At 37.7% G+C, this 16,282-nt stretch overlaps 1 protein-coding gene across 1 annotated transcript in view; it reads left to right on the top strand.

Annotated features, from left to right (window-relative positions):
• LOC122054912 (MYG1 exonuclease-like) overlaps positions 1–16,282 on the top strand; it is a 110,827-nt gene that overhangs the window by 3,075 nt on the left and 91,470 nt on the right. The window contains exon 5 of the mRNA XM_042616328.1: positions 93–131. Coding sequence (XP_042472262.1) covers positions 93–131 — 39 coding nt within the window. The remainder of the gene's footprint in view (positions 1–92; positions 132–16,282) is intronic.

The following is a 16,282-nucleotide window of genomic DNA, read 5'->3' as shown; positions in this document are numbered from 1 at the left end:
GTAATATTTTCTTGCTTATATCTCAAATTATTGGAAATAAACTATTTAAAATTTGCAAAGTCAATGTTGATTTTTTTCCATTAATGTCACAGTTCACACAAGCGGAGTATTCTCGAGAAGAAATTGATGAGGTGCGATCAGAGTTGGCAGAATGTATACAAGATCATATTTATAAGTAGGTGCATTCAAGTTTATATAAGTTCATTACCATGTTTTAGCTAAAATTTATGTAAGTTCATTATCTTTAGCAAAAAGCAACTTCTTGCTTCTTTGGAATCCATTTTCAGCTATGCTTGTCTTTCCCTTCCAATGCTTAGTACATCTTATGAGATGCAATCTACTCTTGTTAGTTTTTTCCTACACTCTCAAAGTTAAAGAAATGTTATGAGATTCACTACTTGTCTTTCTAATTATCTTTTCACTACTTGTCTTTCTAATGTTATGAGATTCACTACTTGTTTTCTTTATCTTTTGAGTTCCATAGGTTACGACATTCCCTCTATGCCTTTGCTCGTGATTAACTTTATGAACCTATAAAGTCAAGATCTAAGACTATGAAGTTGAAAAAAAACAAGGTTAATTATTAAAGTTCTGAATAGATTTGTTGAAACTTAGAATTGTATTATTTTGGCATTTGATATTCTACTTTTCTTTTATTATGACACAATATTTATGAATAAATGACTGTAACAAAAATGGTGTGGGATACTTGGCATGAACACAATATCCAATTGAAGATATCATGACACTGGTTAGTTATGTGTGTGGAATACGTAGAAATCTTCATTCCTGCAATCCAGTACTAGTCATGAGCTTTGGCAAACTACTATTAGTCATTGGCAGTTGCAGGGCATCATGAATCAATCTAATTGTATGCTATGATTTGGGAAGAAGTTCTTGAATCACTCACTATATTGCGCAACGAAGAATTTATGATCTTGTTCCGACCAAATAGAAAGTTAAGGTTCTTGCTTGCTTGGCTTGCTCTGGAAGGATGACTCAGTACATAGATGCCTCGGTATGAAAAAATTTCAGGATAGGCAAAGGCATGCAATTTTATCCAAAACTAAGGACTCTCTATTGGTAATTTTCTGCTAGTTCATGAACCTTCTCTGTAGTTTCTACTTTGCACCAGTTGTGTTCGGGCTTTTCTTATCGGTTTATTTTAGTCATGTAACTACATGATAGTGAATTATAGCGTGATACTTCCGTTCCTGCAGAGCTTTCCTTAAAATCCAAATAGATAATGGCTAGAAAAAGATTGATGTCTATTTATCAAGATTTTGATAAAGGTATTGTAGATATATATGCTGACCTAACATGATTAGCTTGATTTAAGGTTAAACTAATGGTATTTATGAAAGATATATAGGTAGAGAAGGATGCATATTGATGTGACTTAAATGGCATATTGATGAAAGATTTGTAATGGTAAAAATGTTATTTCATCCTTCTGCAGTAGCTTTCAAGAAGTATTCAAAACTTAATTAAATTATCGTATAGATAAGATAATTTACCTTTTTGCAGTGGGATTCAGTTATCATCACACTATGAGGTTACTCTTTCATCATATTGCAGGTTTACCACCTTAACATCAACTCAAACAGAAGCATCTGCATTGACCATCTCCAAGGTTCTCTCGATTTGCTCTCTTCTGACCGACCCAAATCTGGATGACCATCTTGTTCCTGAGATCACCCACAGTTAAAGCTAGATTTCGTATCTAAGTAATTAAACAAAAGCTTCTAAAGAATACAAGAAAAATAAACCAAGTTCACAAAATAGTGTATTATTCGATAAGATTATTTTGTCTTTCTCAATCCAGATTTTCTCATTATTGTATGGTGTGAATTGTGACCTTTGTTTTCAGTTTTTACCACCTAAAATTTCTTTTGCATAATACTGATGGTATTGTTTTCTGTGACAGATACACAGTGGTAGGTGTTTTGTCCCAGTCTCAAGCCGACAATCCTTTTTGATCAATATATCTAGTAGAAGTAAGCATGTAAATCGTTGTCTTCGAGGCCGGCTAGCTATTTTATACTTTTTTATTTTAAATTCGAATGTCACTATCTATTGTGAAATAGAACTATTTAGTCTTTGTATATAGTTGAATTCTCCTATAAATACTAATACTTTGTAGTTGAATTTTATTATTTTGGTATGAGTTTGAAATCATTAGCCGAGCTGATTAAATGCTATTTTATATGTCAAATTCGAATCAGAACATGGTAAAAGAAAATTAATAGTTTTGTAAATATAAAAAAATGATTTTGTTAATAGATTTTTTTATTTTTTTTATTTTAAGAAGACAACACTTTTAAAGCGTTGCAACAACGTTGTCTTTGCCAAGAAACAACAACGTTTTTAAAGCGTTGCAAATATGATGTTTTCGCAAAACGACAACGCTTTTAAAGCATTGTAAAAACGTTGTCTTTGCCAAAAAACAACAACGCTTTTAAAGCGTTGCAAAAGCATTGTCTTCGCTACAAACGACAACGCTTTAAAAGCGTTGTCGTTGAGCGGACTTTTAACAACAGTGCCTTTAACAAGGCTTTTTCAGGCACAAAGACAACGCTTTTAAAGCGTTGTCTATTAGTTTTTTTCTTGTAGTGTCGGTTTCACTGTACAAAAATTTTGTACAAGCGTCGAACTTTTCCTAAGAACATATTGTATTCTTTAGAAATTAAATTCAGAATCGCAAATGGAACTTAACATTATTGATTCCAAATTTAACTTATCTGTTCTTAGTGGTTTAGACTTGGATCGCAAACGATGCTTAACATTATTGATCCAAATCCACCTATATTAAAAATTTAATTAAATATTAATTTCAGAAATCGACTTCCAGGTTAAACATGGTAAGGCATTAGACCTTCTTGGGTATGGGAGCATCCACCACTTCCTAGACAAAGCCTTTTAATGAAATCTAATATTTAATTTCCTTGTATAACCCTAGGTTTAACCAAAAGGAACAATCGAATCACAAATTCAAAAAATAAAAAAAAAACACAAACTCGAATCACAAATTCGAAACCTAGAATTATATGCCTCTTGTGTTTGGAATTAATACAAAGAAAACTAGTATGATGCGGAAGACAATTACTAGTTATACCTTTCTTTGTAAGCAACAACCTCTTGATCTTCTATCGTATTCCTATTCTAATCTCGGACGTTGTGTGGGCAATGATCTACCTAGATAAGAATCGACCAAGCCTCCCTCTTCTTTCTTCCATGTTTCGGCCAAGCACCTTTCTCCAAGAGATAGCAAGTCTCGGCCACCAACCAAGCTCCAAGGGATGCAAGAGCAAAGCCTTCTTTCTCTCCTTCTTCTCCTAGCAAGAACCGGCCACCACAAGAACTCCAAGAAGGGGATGCACTGGCCACTAAAGAAGAAGAGAAGAACAGAAGAACAGGGTCGGCCACACACCAAGGAAGAGAGGAGAAACTATAGAAGATATGTTGTGAGGTGAAGGCACCACTACCCCCTCTTTTATATTCCTTAGTCTTGACATATAAGGAAATTTAATTATAATTAAAATTCCCTTATTCTCCTTGCCATTGGTTAATAAGGGAAATTTAATTAAAAATTCCTTTTAACCCATGCTATGGCCGGCCACACCATCATGCTCCAAATAAGGCAAGTTTTAAACACAAAATTAAAACTTCCTTATTTGTTTCCGGAAATTTTAAAATAATTTTTTTTTTATTAATTTTTCCCTTCATGGTTGGTTATAAAAGAAAATTTATAAATTAAAATCTCTCTATTAAAACATGTGGATGACTTCCAAAAAGGAAAGTTATCTTTAAAATTAAAATCTTCCTCTCAATCTACAAATAAGGAAAGATATCAAATCTTTTCTTAATCTTTTGTAGAAACTATAATAGGAAAGATTTAATTTTAAAACTCTTTTTTATATCATCAAGATGGTTACAAAAAATAAAAGTTTTATCAAAAATTAAAATCTTCCTTTTAACTACAAATAAGGAAATATATCAAACCTTTCACTTAATCCTTTGTAGAAAATTATAAAAGGAAAGATTTAAATTTTAAACTCTCTTTTAAAACCATGGTATCCACATAAGAAAAGATTTTTTTTAAAATAAAATCCTTTTATTTTCTTGTGGTCGGCCCATCTAGCTTGAGCTCCAAGCATTAGTCTGCCACTACAATGGCTCAACCTGTTGGATCGAGAAGCGCTAGAGGGGGGTGAATAGCGCTCGTGGCTATTTCGTTCAATTCGTAAAACTCTCGAGAAATTAAACGCAGCGGAAAAGAAAAGAACACACGCTAACACAAGTTCGTTACTTGGTTCGGAGCCTGTGGCGACTCCTACTCTAAGGCCCGCGATCGTTGATCGCTTTCGGTGGGCAACAACTATAAGCTCAGAAATTGCTATTACAAACTAAGTACAATGTAAAAGCAGTAAACAAACTTTATACTGACAATAGAATACTGAAAACTGAAGCTCCGGGTTGTCGGGATGTTGTTGCAGCAATTCGGGATCGTCTCATTAGCAGCTTGTAGTGTAAGGAATGCTTGGAAGGTGATGTTCTTGACAGCTGCTCGAGACATCCTTATAAAGGGTGTTCAAGGCGCCTCCATTGAGCTCCAAGGCACCTCCAACCCAAGGTTTTATCTCGGCTCAGCCGCTGTCGATCAGGCTTTGACCGCTGCTCTTTATCCACCTTAAGGCGCCTTTAACGCCACTCCAAGGTGCCTCCAAGCCGCGGTCCAAGGCGCCTTCAGTCCCCATGAAGGTGCCTCTAGCTCCTCTGCACAGATGGCTTTGGCTTGCACCCGAGGCGCCTCCAAGCTCCATGGAGGTGCCTCGGACACTATTCATCGGAGGTCAAGTGTGCTATTTTGTCCCTACACAATGTGTTAGTCCACAAAATACACATATACCCTGCAAGACAAGGTTAGCACACATAAATATGATAAGAAGGGTGTTTGACAGTCTCTGGACTGTCCGGGTCTGACTTCGGATTTCCAACTGGAAACCCTAGGTCGACCTGACGCCTACTGTTCCCTTTGCGGGGAACGCGTCCTCACCTACTCCACTCAGGAGATTTACCTGTTGCCAGCACGATCCTCCAGATCGACTAGACTTTTGCTCGGCGCTCGATGCTTCCGGACTTTCTACAGGACGCCCGCTCCCCGACCCGTCCAGTTTTCCACCTGGTTCGCGACACCAGGACTTTTACCTAGGGTTACCACCCCTAGGACTTTTGCCTGAAGCCCTCGACCCGCCAAGACGTTCTGCATAGGGTTACCACCCCCTATGACCTATGGTTACCACCCCCTAGGGTTTTCCACTTGACTAACCGCAACTAGGGCTTTTGCCTAAGTACACTTAGGACTTTCCTGCAAGCTCATTCAAAACGTTAGATAACAATTAAACTTAACTTTGAATCCCTTTGCCATAATCAAAACTTGAGTTCGATCGTCGGATGCTTCCCGCACCAACAATCTCCCCCTTTTTGATTATGGCAACCGAAATTCAAAGTTAAGTAAGAAATGCAAATAAAGATAATCATAAGTATGTTGGGACTTTCGAGCCGCAAAAACCGCTTTTTGTATTACGGAAACCTCGAAGTCTTGCCACAGATCCGTGCGAAGATATATTTAAAATTAAATCATGTACATGTTTCTACAATAGATCTACCTTAGATCTATATGAAAAGAGAGTTATACCTTTGTAGCGAAGCCCTTCGCTTATCCCGCTCGTCCAAAAGGTGTCGGATCTCGAAGAGTGTCAAATGAACACTCCTCTACAAGTATCCACACGGACAATAGGTGGAGAAAAACCACTTAGAGTGTGCTAGCACTCTTGGGTGGCTCGATAATGGAGGAGAGGGAGAGAAGAGAAGAGAGGAGTAAGAAGATGAAGCCTTGAATGAAAAATTTAATCACCACACTAATGTGGCCAGCCACATTATGAGAGGTTTTAAACCTCCATGTAATACCAAGAGTCATGGCTCTTGGTCTTCCTCATGAGGTGGCACACAATGATGTGGCCTTGATGATGTGGAACACCATCATTGGTCGGCCCATGCCATGTCACAAATGAGGTGGCATTTGGTCAAGTCAAACTTGACCCTTCATCTTTCCTCTCAAGTCAAGTCAAACTTGACTTCTTATCTCCCATGGTTGATCAAATCCAACCTTTGATTCAAGTCAATTTAATTTAGTAAATCTCTATCCATTAAATTAAATTGATTCAATGAGTCATAATCAAAATTAGACTCATTCGACACATGAATCAAATTAAGTCCAACTCAATTAGTCTAATTTGGATTACTCTTAATCCAATTTGGTTCATCACATAAACCTAATCCTCTTGGTTCATCATATGAACCTAATCTCCATCTAATTGCCCTTTGTGTGTGACCCTATAGGTTCTTGTAACGTTGACAATGCTCCTAAACCCATTTAGAAGCATAAGTAATGAGCGGTATCTAGCAACAAATCATTACTACCCAAGTTACAAGAATGTTGAGATCCAACATCACTTTTGTGACTACTAATTGTGATTCTCACAATATGTGACAATGTCCTTCTATCCTAGACATCTAGATTGATCAATTGAGGCATAGTCCGTGTCATCCTCTAATCAATCTATGTCTTGAACTCCAAGTAGACTCACTATAATCAAATGAGCTCAATATCTCATATTGACACATTTGGGCATGGTCATGCACTTAGTGGTCTCACTCTATCAAGAATAATGATGTCACTCCCGTCATATAGGAGGGATAGATCACATCTACATCACTCATATCCCTCCGCATAATTTGTTACATACCCAGTAATCACCTTTATAGTCCACCCAGTTATGGGTGACGTTTGACGAAGCCAAAATATGCAACTCCTTATGTAGGGAACCATGGTGATTTCAGGTCCAAGGATTGATAGTCATACTAATAATCACATGAGAAAGTATATGACACTCATATAACGATTCATGATACTTTCTCATGGCGGGTCATTCAGTATACATTCTCCAATGTATACCCATGTGTCAACTTGATATCTCTATATCCATGACTTGTGAGATCAAGTCATCGAGTTGACCTACATGCTAGTCTCATCGCATTAACATTGTCCCTGAATGTTAATACTTGAATAGGAATATTTAAGAGTAGTGTTCTCTATATCATCTCATTATCAATTCAACCAATCGATTGATATAGATAAGAACCTTCTACTCAAGGACGCTATTATACTCAGTTATTTGGCACCAATATAAGTAAGTATAATAACTATAAAGAAATGTCTTTATAAATATAGGAATATGATACATCGAGTCTATACAACAATCATCACATGATCAGCTCTAGGGCTCTCACTAACAATCTCCCACTAGCACTAGTGTCAATCAGTGTAAGCTCTAACACCCAATGACCTAGTGTGACCATTATGCTTTCTCTGTGCCCAAGCTTTGGTCAAGGGATCAGCGACGTTAGCCTCTGTGGGTACTCTATAAATTTTCACATCTCCTCTATCGATGATCTCTCGAATGAGATGGAAGCGTCGTAGTATGTGTTTGGTCCGCTAGTGTGAGCGAGGTTCCTTAGCCTGCGCAATTGCTCCATTGTTGTCACAATAGAGCTCTATAGAATCGGCTATACTAGGAACCACCCCTAGCTCAATAATGAACTTGCGGATCCAAACTGTAACGCCCTCCCCTCCTGCTAAGTGGAGGCGGGGTTACCTTCTATTATACATAACGTACGTACAAAATAGTTTTTTATGATTTTTTTTCTTTTTTTTTAAAACAGCGGAAGTAATTGTTCATTTAAATCACAACTAATCATACCAATATGCCCAGCATAGTTATAAACTTAAAGAAACATAATTATCCATTCCTAACATAAGCGTAAGTAAAAGTGGTCATGCAAGTCATCAACATAAAATAAACATATTTCATATCATTCCTAAGTTCACATAAGCAGGTCATTTATTTCCTTTAGCCAAGCCATCACCACACACATCTCTTGCCCCTCCTACTGCTCCTTTAGTTTATCCATCCTTTACCTTTATCTGTGGTACAAGGAAAGTAAGCTATGAGCACATAAGGCTCAGTAAGATCATTTCCTATTCACAAAAACCGTACATATCATATAAGAGTAATCATATCACATATCATAGCATAAATGAAAACTCATATCATATCATAAATGAAAATCATATCATGGTATAAAATAACAATCATATCATAGCATAAAGTGAGCATCATATCGTGGCATAAACTTATCTTATCATAGCATAAAGTAAGCATCATATCATAGCATAAACTTATCATGGCATAAATGACAATCATATCATAACGTAAAGTAAGCATCATAACATATCATGTCATATCGTAAAAATAAGCATCATGACATATCATATTATAGCATAAAGAACATCCTATCATAGCATGTGAGTAAGAGTCATATCATATCATTCCATATTATAAACATATATGCAAGATGTCCTTTAAATCATGGGTGATGTCATGTGCAAGATGCTTTTCAAAAACATGCCTCATGTCATGTGCAAAATGTCTTAAAAACAATATCATATAGTACTTAAAAATAATCTCAACATGAGGGGGTCCGGCTTAGTACCACATACATACATAAATGCGCGCATCCTAAGTAGACTCAAGGTAGCTAGTCTTGAACCTACTAGGAAACTAGGCCCGTAGCTCGACCTAGGGGCACGTAAGGAGCTCACCCTTTACTAGGCTCGTTTCTTAGTCCATCGACCTAGGGGCGCATGAGGAGCCCACCCTTTTGGTACAAGCCATACAAAGTAAAATATTATGTCATATACATATCATATCATAGCATATCATGTTCATGTCATTCATAGCATATCATATACATGTCATTCATAGCATATCATATTCATGTCATTCATAGCATATCATGTACATGTCATTCATAGCATATCATATTCATGTCATTCATAGCATATCATGTACATGCCATTCATAACTTTTCATAACATAGAGAGTGCTCTTAGTCCCACTTGATAGGGAAGCAACTCTTTGGCCTTTCACTTAGCTTGTCATAAAGAGTGCTCTTAGTCCGAACAATAGGGAAGCATCTCTTAGGCCTTTTCTTTTCATTTCATAAAGCATACATATTTGAGCATTTAGCACATCATAGAAGACATTTTCATGCATAATTCATAAGCATACATAAATGAGCATTTAACATATCATGGAAAACATAAGAATGCATGGAACATAAGTTAGCATCTCCTAATTCATGTCATGGCAAAGTGAAGCACATAAAAAGTCATAATTGGGTCTCAAACATCAACCTACTAAGGGTGGCCGAAACATGCAAGGGTTCTTCTAGATTGCAAGAAATCATAAAAGCATATGAACCTTAAATCAATTTATAACATTTATCATAAGGAACATCATAAGCATATTAAATTTAGGTTCTAAGCTTCCTAGGTCTAAACTTCATAATGTGGCCGAACCATGCAAGGCCTAGATCTAGGTTACAATTAGCATATCAACATGTGAACCCTAAACAATTTTCATAACATTTATTATAAGCAACAACATGAGCATATTGAGTTTAGGTTTCAAGCTTCCTAGGTCTACAAACTATAAGTGGCCGAATGTCATAAGGTGTGGAGCTAGGTTCTCAACCAAATACAAGCATGAGAATATCATGTAAATTTCATATCATATCATAAGGAAAAACATGAGCATGTTAGAGTTGAGTTTAAGCTTGCCTAAGCCTTAAATTCTATCTTGGCCGAAAGTTTTAAATGTGGAAACCTAGTTCTAAACAACATGAAATCTTAAGTACATCAAGTTATCTTCATATCATATCATGAGGAAGATCATAAGCAAGTTAGATTTGAGTTTGAGCCTCACTAGGGTTTTTAATCCTTTCATGGCCGAAACCCTAAGGTAAGGTTCACCTAGTTCCAAACAACATACAAGTATGAAACATCAAGGAAACATTCATAACATATCATGAGAGAGATCATAAGCATGTTAGTTTGAGTTTTAATCTTCTCTAGGGTTCTTATTCCTTTCATGGCCGAAACTCTAAGGTAAGGTTCACCTAGTTTCAAACAACATACAAGCATGAAACATCAAAGAAACATTCATAACATATCATGAGAAAGATCATAAGCATGTTAGTTTGAGTTTAAGCTTCTCTAGGGTTCTTATTCCTTTCATGGCCGAAACTCTAAGGTAAGGTTCACCTAGTTCCAAGCAACATACAAGCATGAAACAACAAGAAAATATTCGTATCATGTCATAAGAAAGATCATAAGCATGTTAGTTTTGAGTTTGAGCTTTCCTAGGGTTTTTAATCTCTTCATGGCCGAACCTTAAGGTGAGGATTCACCTAGTTCCAAGCAACATACAAGTATGAAATATCAAGGAAATATTCATATCATATCATGAGAAAAACCCTAAGCATGTTGGTTTTGGGTTTAAGCTTCCATAAGTCTTACCACTCATCATGGCCGAAAGTTTCAAGGGAAACCCTAGGTTTTTAAGCCATCTAAACTTGAAGAAAAAACTACATAACTACTTGTACCACAGATGAGGGAATGCTTACATCCTCTTGCTTGGTCTTTTTCTTAAGAAATATACCCTTGTGAAGAAGAAGAAGAAGAGAGCTCCTCCTTCTAGTATTTCCTTCGCTTCTCTTGCTTGTAAGAAGTAGGTCTTGAGGCTTTCTTCTTGAGGTTTAGTTTTCTTAGGGAGAAAACCTAGTTGAATCTCGGAAACTTGGGAGAGGGATGACTCAAGGTCTTGGCAATGGTGAGGAAAGGGAGGAGGAAAATGAAACTCTTTTTTTTCTATTTTCCTTCTTATGCCAAGTGGGAGGAAGAAGCAAAGATGAATTTTGCCTTCCCTTTCTCATTAACTCCTTCCTAATTATCCTTAATGAGGCAAAGTGTCCCCATTCATCCCCTTAATTCCTCTCATCTCATTCCCTCATGCATATCCACGAAAATGGAAGAGAAGGAAGAAGGAAAAGACAACTTGTCTTTTACTAGCTTTCTTCTTAATCATGAGAAGGAGGAAGAAAGCTACTTGAGATTTTCTTATTTCCTTACTCTTACTTTTTATCTAAAATTTCCTTTCTCTATTCAACAATAATTTATGATGGCCTAGTGGTTAATCCATAATCCTTAAACCTTACTATTAGATTAAAAAGGTTCAAGGTTCAATCCTTGACCAATTCCTTTTCTTTTATATATTCTTTTGGTTCTATCTTATCTTTTTATTCTAAAAGAGAATCTTCACATACTTAGCTTAAGAAATTCGTGGGTGTTACACAAACTGCCTCCTTTGTTGTTTCTGATGCAGCAATATACTCGGCCTCTATTGTAGAATTAGCAACTGTGTCCTGCTTCAAACTCTTCCAGCTCACAGCACCAACATTCAAGCAAAACATGAACCTAGACTGCGATCTATAATCATCCTGGTCAGTTTGGAAGCTGGCATCACTGTAACATTTTACAGCTAGCTCGTCATCGCCTCCAAATATCAAGAAATAGTCTTTAGTCCTTCTCAAGTACTTAAGAATATTCTTGACCGCTATCCAGTGACGCTCACCTGGATCTGACTGGTATTTGCTCGTCATGCTCAAAGCATACGAAACATCAAGACGAGTACATAGCATGGCGTACATGATAGATCCTATGGCTGAAGCATAAGGGATCTTATCCATGCGGTCTCTCTCCTCTCTAGAAGAGGGACTTTGAGTCTTCGAAAGACTCACACCATGTGACATCGGCAGAAATCCTTTCTTGGAATTCTGCATGGCAAACCGTAGTAATACCGTGTCAATATATGTACTTTGATTTATGCCAAGTAATCTCTTAGATCTATCTCTATAGATCTTTATGCCTAGAATACAGACTGCTTCACCTAAATCCTTCATTGAGAAATAATTCCCCAGCCAAGTCTTTACAGACTGCAGCAAAGGGATGTTATTTCCAATGAGGAGTATATCATCCACATACAATACAAGGAAGACAACTGTGTTCCCAACAACCTTCTTGTAGACACAGGGTTCATATTCATTCTTGATGAAATCAAAATATTTGATTGCATCATCGAATCGAAGATTCCAACTCCGAGAAGCTTGCTTTAGTCCATAAATGGACTTATGCAGCTTGCATACTCTGCCAGTATGCAGTGGATCTACAAAACCCTCAGGTTATGTCATGTACACATCCTCGAGCAAGTTTCCATTCAGAAATGTGATTTTGACATCCATCTACCAGATCTCATAATCGTGGTATGCTGCAATAGCAAGCATGATCCGATTGGACTTAAACATCGCTACTAGAGAAAAAGCTTCATCATAGTCAATACCATGAATTTGCTTGAAACCTTTAGCTACCAAACGACCCTTATAGGTATGCATAAGTCCCTCTATGTCAATCTTTCTCTTAAAGACCCACTTACATTCAATGGGTTTGATGCCTTCAGGTGGATTAACCAAAGTCCATACTTGGTTGGTGTACATGGATTCCATCTCGGATCTCATGGCCTCTAGTCATGACTCAGAATCTGGTCTCATCACAGCATCCTGATCGGAGGTAGGCTCATTCTCAATGAGCATAACATCATCATGGTCAGACAAGAGAAATGAGTATCTCTCAGGCTGACGACGCACCCTATCAGACCTACGAAGAGGTAGGTCTACCTGAACTGGTTGTTGTTCCTCAACTCCTTATGGAACAATCTCATCATCCACAACACTTTGTGGTTCCAGTTCAACTTCCATCAAGGCTTCAGTGCTATGGTCCATATCTTGAACTTCTTCAAGATCGAACGTACTCCCACTAGTTTTTCTAGAAATAAAGTCCCTTTCTAGAAATACCCCAGTCTTAGCCACAAACACTTTGTGTTGACTAGGAATGTAGAAGTAATATCCCTTCATTTCCTTGGGATATCATATAAAATAGCACTTATCATATTTGGGTCCCAATTTGTCCGAGACTTGACGTTAAGCATAAGCCTCACAACTCCAAATCCTCATAAAAGACATCTGGGCATCTCTCCCAGTCCATATCATATATGGTGTCTTTATCACAGGTTTGGATGGAACACAGTTAAGTGTGAAGGCTGCTGTGTCTAGAGCATATCCCCAAAAAGACATAGGAAGATCTGTGTGACTCATCATAAATCGTACCATATCTAATAAGGTACGATTCCACCTTTCGGATACACCATTCCACTGTGGTGTTCCAGGAGGAGTGAGTTAGGATAGAATCTCACACTCAGCTAGATAGTCACGAAACTCATGGCTAAGGTATTCACCACCTCGATCTGATTGAAGTATCTTAATACTCTTGCCTAGCTAGTTTTGTACTTCATTCTTGAATTCTTTGAACTTTTCAAAGGATTGTGACTTATGTGTCATCAGATACACATAACCATATCTATTGAAGTCATCAGTAAATGTAATGAAGTACCTATAACCACCTCTGACAGCGACATTGAAAGGGCCACATACATCACTATGTATAAGTCCTAACAAGTCAGTTGCTCTTTCGTTGTGTCCACTAAAGGGAGTCTTGGTCATCTTGCCTAGTAGGCATGACTCGCATGTCTCATATGATTCAAAATCAAATGAGTCCAGTAAACCATCTTTATGGAGCTGGGATAAGGTTTTCTCATTTATATAACCTAAGCGGCAATACCAGAGATAGGTTTGGTTCATATCATTTGACTTGAATCTTTTGGTACTTATGTTATAGATGAGGTTCTCTAAGTCTAGAATATAGAGTCCATTCATCAGAGGTACACTACAGTAGAACATATCTTTTAAATAAATGGAACAACATTTGTTCTTTATTACAAAAGAAAAGTCTTTCTTGTCCAAACAAGAGACTGAAATGATGTTCTTTGTAAGAGCAGGCACATAACAACATTCATCTAATTCTAGTACAAGCCCAGAGGGCAGAGATAGAAAGTAAGTTCCTACAGCAACAGCAGCAACCCATGCTCCATTGCCTACTCATAGGTCCACCTCGCCCTTCATCAATGCCCTGCTATTTCTCAACGCCTGCACATTAGTACAAATGTGAGAAGCACATCCAGTATCCAATACCCATGATGCAGAAATAGATAGATTAACTTCTATAACATATATACCAGAAGTAGAAGTCTCACTTCTCTTCTTCTTAAGATCTTCCAGATATACTTTGCAGTTCCTCTTTTAGTGTCCGGTCTGACCGCAGTGGAAGCAGGTAGCATCCTTGGCAACACCTCCTTTCGGTTTCATTGTCTTGCCTTTGCCCTTGTCTTGAGACTTTCCCTTACCTTTAGGCTTTCCCTTGCCTTTATGCTTTTGCACCATCAAAATGGAGTTGAGCTTTACCTTCTTAAGGTTGAGCTCAGTAGTTCTCAACATGCTTAGCAGCTCAGGCAGTGGCTTGTCAATTTCATTCATGTTGTAATTTATGACAAATTGACTGTAGCTCTCTGGCAAGGATTGCAAGATCAAGTCAGTGGCCAACTCTTGGCCAAGTGGGAATCCCAACCTCTGTAGGTTCTCTATGTACCCAATCATCTTGAGCACATATGGACCTACGGGAGTCTCATCTTGCATCTTGCACTGAAACAGTGCCTTGGAGATCTTGAATCTCTCGTGCCTCGCTTGTCCTTGATATAGTTGACGAAGATGTTCAACTATATCATAAGCAGACATCAACTCGTGTTGCTTCTGAAGCTCAGAGTTCATGGTCGCGAGCATGAGGCATGACACATCTAATGCATCATCTTGATTCTTCTTATAAGCATCTCGGTCGGCTCGCGTGGTAGTGGCAGGAGGTGCCTCCGGAATGGGCTGCTCCAGGACGTACACTTTTCTTTCTTGTGTGAGATCGATTCTCAGATTCCTGTACCAGTCCAGGAAATTAGCTCCATTGAGCTTATCCTTGTCAAGGACAGAATGCAGGGAGAAGGTGTTCGTGTTTGTCGACATGGCAATCTACAACAGAAATAATGCAGAAAGTAAATATCATATTCCATTTATCATTTAATTAGGTCTTTAACTAAATGATGCCCCCACTGAATTATAGAACTTTTGTAGAATCAAGTCATGGATGTGGTCAAACCACACTACTAGATTCATACCAATTAGCTATAATTCTCGTGGGACAAAATCCACATCATACTACGCCTTGAGTTAGCTTTGGCTAAATCGCCCAAGACTTAGTATAATCGGTAGATAACGAATTATCAATTACATCACTATGCAACTCTTGTTTATAGGATCAAGATCCTCATTTATACTAAACCTTGAGTTAGCTTTGGCTAAATCGCCCAAGATTTAGTATAAATGTGATTTGTATTCTATCTTCCAATCGTTGGAAAATGCCTATAGTTATACCCCGATCAAATAGAGTTAACTAGTTACACTCAATCTAATTGAGTTTGTACTCACCCAAGCTTTGATAGGCGGGACCAAGATTGTCCCTCCGCACCTTACCAAGATAATATGCGTTGCTCTGCTTTGGCATATTCAACAACAACAAATGATCGAGGTAGTGATGGATATCAAAACTTGGTAGGCATTTCGAGTTGACTTGATTAAGATCTAATCTAATCATTAATTCGTATCATATACGCGTTAAGGCACTAATTACCCTACATTAGCATGCATCACATACACACAAAGAATATAACAATATTCAAAAAATAATGTGACATGGTTATGGCCCTACTACGATCCTCTCTAGCCAAAGAGAAGATCGAATGGTCAACCTAGGGATAGTACCTTCTCTAAGGTCTTTATTTGACCACCTTATGTTGTCGACTTCCTTCTTATAACTCCATCTTCAATTATACATTACAAAAGTGAAACTCAAGTTACATTCGAATCTAAAACTATTTTACAATAGGAATATTAAAAGAAGGAGGGCACAACGCACAGGTCGTGTAACAAAATACAACACACACAACCAAATGACGGCTCGTAGGCCGTATTATGAATTACAACACATAATTACCAATCATATTGGGTCTTTTGGGCCATAACCATGAACACATCACACACATATTCAAAATATGTATTTTACATAAATTCCTATAATTTTACTACTATTTTTATCAATTTTATGAGTCACAACTTCCCGGCGGTCCCAATTAGAGATTTTCGGGCGCGATCGCGGGATAATGCCCCTTGTGGGGTTAAGGGCAGCGCCCCTACTCACAAAATGAATATTGCGAGTGTCCCATCTTGATCTTACAGCGCCTTAAGCCGCTGTCCCAAAACAATTTGG

This window comes from Zingiber officinale, chromosome 3B, assembly GCF_018446385.1.
Source record: "Zingiber officinale cultivar Zhangliang chromosome 3B, Zo_v1.1, whole genome shotgun sequence".
NCBI lineage: Eukaryota > Viridiplantae > Streptophyta > Magnoliopsida > Zingiberales > Zingiberaceae > Zingiber > Zingiber officinale.
Note: the sequence above shows the minus strand (reverse complement) of the source record. Positions and strands in the feature narration are given on the sequence as shown.